The 9443-nt window shown below is 29.9% G+C and overlaps 2 protein-coding genes across 2 annotated transcripts in view; one reads left to right on the forward strand and one right to left on the reverse strand.

The window, feature by feature from the left end:
- Window positions 1-5152, reverse strand: part of LOC106690513 (type 2 phosphatidylinositol 4,5-bisphosphate 4-phosphatase) — a 7171-nt gene extending 2019 nt beyond the window's left edge. Inside the window, exons 1-3 of the mRNA XM_014435953.2 lie at window positions 4918-5152; window positions 4530-4714; window positions 1900-2159 (exon numbers count right to left, since the gene is read on the reverse strand). Of these exons, the coding sequence (XP_014291439.1) occupies window positions 1900-2159; window positions 4530-4714; window positions 4918-4996 (524 nt within the window). The 5' untranslated portion in view covers window positions 4997-5152. The remainder of the gene's footprint in view (window positions 1-1899; window positions 2160-4529; window positions 4715-4917) is intronic.
- A 77-nt stretch (window positions 5153-5229) lies between these two features.
- Window positions 5230-9443, forward strand: part of LOC106690512 (phosducin-like protein) — a 5912-nt gene continuing 1698 nt past the window's right edge. The window contains exon 1 of the mRNA XM_014435952.2: window positions 5230-6016. Coding sequence (XP_014291438.1) covers window positions 5385-6016 — 632 coding nt within the window. The 5' untranslated portion in view covers window positions 5230-5384. The remainder of the gene's footprint in view (window positions 6017-9443) is intronic.

The raw sequence follows: 9443 nt of genomic DNA on the forward strand, positions 1-9443 counted from the left end.
ACATAAGGGCTTAGACTATATACAAAGATGATCTCTCAAATATTTTCTAATACTGAGATATTACATATCTTCAAGGGTGAGTGTTTTTGCAGTCAGTTAATAGGCTGGTATAAGCATGCAAATGGGAGGTTAGTTCGTTTCTGCAAGACATGGAACAATAATACAGCTTTTACTCGTATTTTGTAAATTTGAGGGTTTGGTTTTATTCCATAGTCAGAAGTACTAGTTCCGTAAAAAAAGGCTCCTCAATATAAATGACCAGCAATTAAGATAAATCAAACTTTTTTCCTAAATAATAATCATGAAATCACTTCATGATTTTTAAAAATGTATAAGAATTATTTCCAGTGATGGATTGATTTTATTTAAAAATTATAACTAGTACAGAAATATTTTTTCTGAAAAATAAAAAGTAGGATTTTTAAAAGAAACAATATTTCTTTTGAAAAATCCTACTTTTACTACTATAATAGTTCAATAACTATTAGGAATTTTCACATTAATATATTTTGTATAAAATTATTATGAGAATATATCTGTTCATAATTTGTAGGCATATAAAGGAAAAGGGTAACAGGTTAATTTTTGTTTGTTTGTTTATCAATAGGCCTATAAAGTAGGCAGTTTATATTTGCCAGTTGATGACCTTCACCTTAAGGACTTGTTTCTTTTTAATTTTTTAAAATCTTATAAAAAAACAAAGAAAGCCTATTAGGTTACATTTCATTACAATTTTCAATAACAACTGATATTAAACAATAGAAAATTTATAAATAAAAATTTGAACTAACTGATGTGTTATCATGATTATTGTTCCATCACCAATGGAAACATTTTTATACTATTATTATTTTCTGATTAATAAATAATATCAGATATTTTCTCAAATATAGGCACGGTATAACTACATCAAACCAGAGTTTCTACTATTTCATTCAAAGATTTTTAAAAAAATCTGTTACTTCTACAACCCATCACATGGTCTTAGGTTCTGGAAGCTTAATATTGAATGTTAAACATGGAACAGAAACCAGTTACACACTTAAGTGCCAAATTTTCCTCCAACTCATGGTACTTATTTAATAGAGCCATGATACTTCTCAGGAGGGTCTCATGATTTCCAAGTTTACCCATTATTTATTATAACGAGGGATGGGAAATTGGAACCATAATGGATCTTCTATGAGAGAGCCTATTCATAGGTGAAATCATTTTCTACAATAGCCAAAACAAACTTGGCTGTAGGAGTTAGTACAGGTAGTGGTTTCACCGACTCAGCTATCCCAATCCTTCATTATACTATTATGTATTCATAATTCAATGTTCAAAAAAACTACTCACCTGAACACCAAATTAGTTGGAACTTATTTTATGTATTTATTGTGAGTATTAATTTATAGTAATGATACAGGCCTTAGGTCCAATTCACAGTGTGTTAATATATTGTATGCTCTATTAACATATGTAAGAACAAATACTTTCAATTAGAAGGGGATAATGATGAGAGTGCCTCCAGCAGGAGGAGAGGGTTAGTCCTCAGGGATATTTAAATACAAATTACAACCTCATAATTACATTGTTCTCAGGGCATATAAAATACCATTGTAAAGAAGAAATAATTGAAAAGGTTTAGCCATTCAATTTCTAATTTTTTAAGTATTCATTACTTACATATTAGAAACAACAGGATATTTTAGCATTTAATTCATGAACTGAAATTAAATATCCAATAATAAAAAAGTAAAGATGGTATATTTTAATAATATATACATTGGAAATGGATAGAACAGTGCAAACAAAGATTAATACAGATAAATATAATTTTTTTTATAACAAAATCTTATGAAACAGCTTTTATAATGAAGAAAATAATAGTTATTGCTTACGTTAATTACTTACACTTTTCTGCAATGAGGACAGCGAGCAAGAGCATTTCTAAGAGTATTAAATAGAAACGTATCCCTACAGTGAACACAAGTCACTCGACACATTCCAGGCACAGATGGAACAGGAGGAGTAACAGGTGATGGCGAAAGATTAATAATTCGCTTGCAATTAGGTCTAGGACAAGCTATTCTTTGAGACGATGACTTGCATATCAGTAAACAGTTGCAAGGGCAACGCACATATTTCTTCCCAGGGGGAGGATTTTTTATAGGCTGTAAATCAAAACATTGTTTCATTTAATGTAAAAGAACTATAAATGCTTGTAGACAAGGTAACATACTTCTATTCTTTACAAACCCAAAATATATTATAAGGAACAGTGCCCACTGAAACTGGACCGGCCCACCCAGCTCCTATCCGGCCATATAAATACACATAAGAGCGAGAGGCCAGGGTATAGTGGTGTGGAGGGTGGGCTCTCTTTCTATTACATACTATTTATATTACTTCTGAAAAGCGGCCCAGAGAGGAGCAAGGTGGGCCAGTCCAATCCGAATGGGCATCCTGCTTAAGTGAATAGATATAATTAATCAGAAATCAAGAATTAATCTTTAATACAATAAAGTATAAATAAGTCATAACTCCGCATTTTTAATTGTAGCAGAATTTGGCTTCTATGTAATTCTGAAAGGTAATTTCTTTGCCATGCTACTGTTATGGATAGAACTAAGAAAATGTTTATAAAAAACTTGAACAGTACAAATTAACGCCAACTAAAACCTACGAGTTGCTACCAAAATAAAATAGACATGATGATTTACTGTTTCAGGTGACTGACAATATACTATTAGATTTTAAATTATGTACACATATTTTTAATGATATATCATAGGATCCACAGGTAATAATTTAATTTATAGCCAGGAGGTTGGTGATCAAAATTCCCATTCCCTAGTGTAATAAAACCCCTAGCACTCAAGATGGAGGCAAAGGAGTGAAGGAAAAACCAATAAACAAATATGCATATGAAAGAAAAGTACTTAAATTTTTTATAAGTTATAACTTCTTCTAAGCAAGATAAAATTTAAGGTTGAATACAATTAATAATCCTCCTTCTTCATGTTTATCTTTGAAGAATAACCATTCAACTATTGTTTTCATTTACTTTACTTATCTGATGAATACCCTTATTATTACAATGAAAAACCTCATTATTTAAATTTTCTTCCTAGTGAAAATAATAAAACAAAATTACTGTATGGTCAGCTTTTGACCATTGTACTCATTAAATCAGCATTTGAGTTATTGGACCATAGAGAATGCAACAAAATTAAACCTATGTTGAATAAAAAATTCAACCTATCGTTTCATAACAATAAGCAAATAAAAATACCATAAGCAGTTCAAATACTCAAGAACAGAAAAGAATTCCACCCTAATTTGACAAAGTTTTTAATCTATTATGATTTAAAATATACCCTGAAACTGGCTTGCAGAGTATATAACCCTAATTCAGCCAAATTCCCTAGATCACATGACTTAAATAATCTCAATTCAATAAAGACAACAAAACTTCATGGACAATCTTGATACTGTTTTAAGAACAGAAAATTTAGATTTATTAATTAATAAATTTACTACAAGATTATATACTTGAAATTCCATGCTAACGATTGGATCTTGACTCACTAGGATCAATATTATCAGATTCATAAGAAAAGGATAATAATAGGAATATTATCTGATTCATAAGAAAAGGATAATAATAGGAATATTATCTAATTCATAAATGATTCAATCATCCGAATAACATTTGCAAGCCAGAAAAGATTTGTTTCAATTAATTTTTGAACCTGTAAAATTATTAAAATGAATTTGGAAAATAAGGAACCTTCATATTTAAGAATTACTTAATATCAATTTCTTACAATTTTAGAGAAAAAAAATTAATTATATAATAATTAAAACATCATAAGCCATAATAATTATACATCTAAAATGATCATAAACAACACTAATAGTATGCTAAGAAAATTCCTAGATTAAATAATGATAATTTTATTGCAGTGCCTAGTTGTCTGACACACCTAACCAACAATTTGAGTCATACCAAATAACACAAAATACAAACTAATTTACATAGAATGGGAGAAAAATTTATAACTAAGATTAAAAATGAATAAAACCAAATAAACACAATTTAAATATTCAATAACCAAATAACACCAATACTAAATAAGAGTAAAAAACTTTAAACAAATGTAATGACTTTATGTGATGAGAAACTAAACAGAAGAGTTTTAAATGAAACAAAGAAGGGAACTGATATAATTGAAATATTATTTAAATTTATGACAATATTCAATCATAATTGTAAAGAAAATGATTTCTGAAGTTTCATGAAGATACAAATTTCAAGTCTATAGACAGAATAGTATCAACATAAGGTATTTCAAGTCACTCAATTAAAAGTACATAGATCCTTTATTAAAAGGTATCTAAAATATGAGAAAACATTAGAAAAAAGAAAATCAATGTTCTGAATACAAATTCTAGCCTAGATCATTTTATGTATTCATAATGTTAAAACAGTTGAAACGTAAGCAATATCACACCAATTGTAATAATGACAGAATACTTACCGTGGCTTCATTGCAATGAACACATTTCACAACATGTTGTTCTTTTTTTTCAGAAACATCAATCAATGCTTGACAGACTCTACATGTAACCATGGGTGCATTTCCATGAATCGCAGCTTGATAGGATGGAGGAAAATCATCAGGTCCAAGAGGAGAGACAGTTTGGGGCTCCTGTTCTCCTGCAGCTAAAATAAACTCTTATTTTGAATGTAACAATTAGAAAACATACAGTTTGTAGACTGTAACAAACAGATTTTCATAAAAAGTTAGTTGATTATCAAGAGATAAACAAATAGGACAATTAGCTTATTCTCTCAAATCAAATAATGACTAAAATTTAATTTGAAGGAACTATGTTTTGTTATAATTAAATATTAAATTAACTTACGGACAGCAGAGTTAGTGACAATTCTTGTATTAAGTTCATTTTGCAAAAGTGGTTTTGTTTCATCTTGACTATCACCCATGTTTTACGTCTGCTTTATCATCAAGACTCAACTGACAAAGGCTGCTTTGTTGGTATGACACTTATGAGTAATAATCACAACAACCTCTTTCCTTATGGGTTCAAACTCAAATTTAAAATATAAAATTAAATTTAATCAATGGATCATTGGTTACGTAATGTCAAACTTATAAGTATCACTTTCGCCAGTTCAGTTGGCGTCCCTGTGATCAGCTGATCGCTATGAATTTGTGTTGTGGTTATAAAGTGTTTGGTTAGCATTTAAGCAGTTTTGACCAAAATTAATTAACAATCAAGTTCGTTTAGACCTGCTCGTTTTTTCATTGTTAACTTAAGATAAATCCGCTTCTAGAGATTTTATATGAAGTGAAAATAACTTCGTCTTAAAAATGACTACTCTTGATGATAAAATACTTGGCATTAAAAAAGATTATTATTGTAGCAGTAGTGAAAGTGAAGAAGAAGAAAATGAAAGTGAATCTGGTAGTGATGTAGAAAAGACTGCTGAAGATCGTATCCCGACTGAGCAATACAAAGAACCTGCTTCCAAATGGGAAGGCAGTTCAAAAAACACCGGACCCAAAGGTGTTATAAGGGACTGGAAATTGTACAAACAATTGGAAACTGAAAAACGACTCGACTTGGACTTACAAAAAATTCAATTAGCCAAAAAGCTTACTTTGTCAAATTCTCAAAAACCTGATGATGAAGAGGATAAAGATCTGTTGGAGTTGATGAATGATGATTTTCTTTTACAGTTCCAGAAGCAAAGAATGGAAGAGATGCTTTCTAAGCCTACTAATCAACCTTCGTTTGGTAGTGTAATCAGTTTACAGAATGGCAATGAATTCCTTGATGCAATTGATAATGAAAACAAATCTGTTACCATCATCATACACATATATGAAGAGCGTAATTCTGGTTGCAAAGCTATGAATAAGTGCATAGTATCTTTAAGCAAACAGTACCCCTCTGTCAAATTTTGTAAAATAAATGTCTGTTGTGCGGGGATGAGCCTGAGGTAATTTTATGTGTTTTGTTAGTTTAATTGTTTATGTGTTTGACATTGCTTTGTCCACCATATTAATTTAACATTCAATTGTGAGTTGTGTTAAGATGAGACACCCAAGTTCATTTCCAGCTCAGTTCATCAGTTCATTTTGATAGCTTATGTTTATTTTTTTGTGGTTGTATGCCATCATTTTTGCATTTTTACTCCAGTTATAAGGGGGTTGGTAAGTCTATATCAGGAATTCCCAAACTATTTTGGGCAAGAGACCCCTTTTCCTAAATGAACTGATACCTTAGACCTCCTATAGCCAAATTACTTTAAAAATCCTATCTCTAGTTTTTTTTTATTGATACAAAATACTTATAAATTTGAAAACTTTGTGTTAAGTGAGTAAACTTGACATCATTTTCTCATCAAAATTTAGCAAAATAAATAGACATAAAATTCAGTAAATATCAAGTGTAATTAATAATTATTTATGCAATTTAGATAAAAATACTTAAGTAGGTAATTATTTTTTGAAAACAAACATAAAAATCTCAAATTAAAGATAAAAAAATCAGTGTGATGAACCTGGTGACATTCTAGCAATCTAGCTAATGCTGATTCAATATTGGCAAGTTGCAGCCTTAAATCTCCGCGTTCGTTGATTTTCAAAGGGTTTCTTTGTTTTGTCAAAATGTTTGTAACCACACTGAAGCCTTTTTTGACTAGGTATGATGATAGAAAAGCATTAAGTTATTTTTAAGCAATGTTCCACAATGCAGGATACTGTGCTGCAACTAGAACTTCTGATAGCCCTGGTTAAACTTCTGCTTAAGCTCCTCGTCTGTGCTGATAGTGATCAACTCTTCTTGCATTATCACATTGGCTTCTTTCTCTGCTATGATATTGTATTTATTATCCATTGAGGAATTTGTAAATTTCTGAGATCCTCAAACCTCTTAGTAAAATCCTTGTGTAATGCATATAAGTGAGTGACGTATGATAAATAACATTGTTTTGAAGCATTTCTGGTAATTTTGACAAATGCAGAAACTGAATATTCTTTTCTGCTTAAATTTTGTTTATAAAGGATAAGTTTTCCCGTAAAGGCCGATATTATTGATTTTGTTTTAATCAAGTTCAGATTGTCACCCTGCAGCTGCAAATTAACTTTGTTAAACATACCTAAGATATCAGTCAAATAATAAATATCTGTTTTACAATTTTTGACAGCATTTATAACATATTATAAAGACGGGTGCAATTTAGGACTCAGATTTTTGCTACTAAATGCTGTTTGTGAATGACTAGTAACTCAGGCATTTGCTGCTTTAAGTGAGGTATAAAACCAAATAGGTAACTAAGCATTTAGTAAATTCTTTTTCAATCACTTTATTTAACTATTTAATCAATTTGTAATCTCTTGAAATAAATTAGTAGATGAGTGTCTTATCATTAAAGCTCCAACGAATTTCAAAACACAAATTATCTTTCAACCTAAGTGCAAGCTTATTATATAATAAAATATTAGGAGCATGTTTGGACTTAGTTTCGATCATGATTTCGTTCGTGTAAATCGCATATATGCGTCAAATGCATAGCAAGTCAAAATGTGCCTAAAAAACTTGTATGCTCGAAGTAGTTATCTTGTACGAACAAGTCCACGCTTATTGACTTGCTATGTTTTTCATCATGTATGAACTTGTGCACGCTCATAGACTTGTTGAGTTTTTTTAAAGTTCAATAATGATACTTCCTATTAAAATATTAGTCATTCTTATAACAAGTTGGTAAACATAACACTACTTATACAGTATCTTAAAAGTTTCAAATAAGAACTTGTGTTAATTAATAGGGGCCGATTTTTAGACCCAGTTTACCCCCAAAATCAGTTTTCATTTATGTATACCCCAAGGGGTCGAAATTGGCCACTTTAGGAATCTCTGATCTAGATAACAGTGCTATTGAAGTCCTTAATGGACCACAGTGCTTGGCTGTACTTATATTCAATTATATACACCACATAAAAAATCTTCTGTGACACCAGTGACTTTTAAACTGACCTATTAATCATTGTTAAACATGTGCTTTTGATATTCATATCTGTGTAATATAATCATTGTTAAATATATTATTGTTCTAAGGACGTATTTTAGGGTATCAGTCAAGATACAGAAATAATTACATATTATACATCTTGAATGGAAGGAGCACTATTAAAAAATATTTATATATTTTTTTAAGAATAATTATTGGACACAGGCTGTTCTCTGTTAAAAGTCAACAGTGTTTTTTCTAACTTGTGTTTCTGGTTGTACTTCTGTCTGATATTTCAGGTCTGACTGCTCTTTGGCAATAACATTTTCTGATATTAGAAATGTTGAGTTGTACCTATTTCATTCTGAATGTGTGATATGTTAATTTTGTATTTGGTTATTTGTTAACAATTGTCACTTGGCATGGCGGGTAAGCATGTACTCAGTTATACTCAATGGGCCAACTATTATTGTCAGCTATAAGTTGATAACATAAAGTGAATAGTATTTATGCAAGTTTATACACATCCTCGATTGAAGGTTTATCCATTTTGAGCGAGTGGAAGTCATCAGCCTATAAAAGCCGTAATAATAACTTATAATTTATAATCCAGAACAATAGAACATTGTGTATAAGTGAGTACGCTGCCAGCCGCTAGTTGGAGTGCTTGTTATTACCATTACTTTTTTTTCTCCAAAGAGAAGGATAGTTGTATAAAGCTACAAAATAGTAGTGTTATTTTAGCTATTATGATGAGTTCTTTTGGATAAAATGTTGGGGGAAAAAAAGATGTTAATATCGCGACATAATGGAATTAATGTTTTATTTAGTTACCTTAACTGATTTCCACTTTTATATAATAAACAATCAATCATCATATCGATGGCTTACTTTCCAGTGGTCTTAAGTACATGTCTACTAACTTTACCAAAAAATACTATTAAAGGTTTTCTCTTTTAGGAAAATTACAACTTTTCAATTAATTTTCCTAAAAGAGAGAACCTTAAATTGTATATTTCGTAAAGCTAGTGGAAATATACTTCGCACCACTGTGAAATTGGCCACCAGTAAGTACTATGAATTAGTGTACATACAGTAATTATTAGGTGAAATAAGAACTAACACTTGTCTTCTTATATCTTAACAATATTTATCAAGATCATCCAAAATTTCTATTTTTTTTAAGGCTATAAGAAGTTTAAGACTTTTATATAAAGGCTGCAACAGCTACAAACTTTTCATTAATCTTAATCATTCTTTAATGTTCACTAATCTTTTTTTTTATAGTGCAATTATTTTCAAGAAAAATATCTTTCTTTATTATGGTTGTTTATTTTTTTAGTGAGATTTATTTTTTAATTAGTAAATTTCAATTATAATGATTGATGAAAAAAATCTCTGTAGGGCCATATTA

Source organism: Halyomorpha halys, unplaced genomic scaffold, assembly GCF_000696795.3.
Source record: "Halyomorpha halys isolate HHAL.00 unplaced genomic scaffold, Hhal_1.1 Scaffold1749.1, whole genome shotgun sequence".
Classification (NCBI taxonomy): domain Eukaryota; kingdom Metazoa; phylum Arthropoda; class Insecta; order Hemiptera; family Pentatomidae; genus Halyomorpha; species Halyomorpha halys.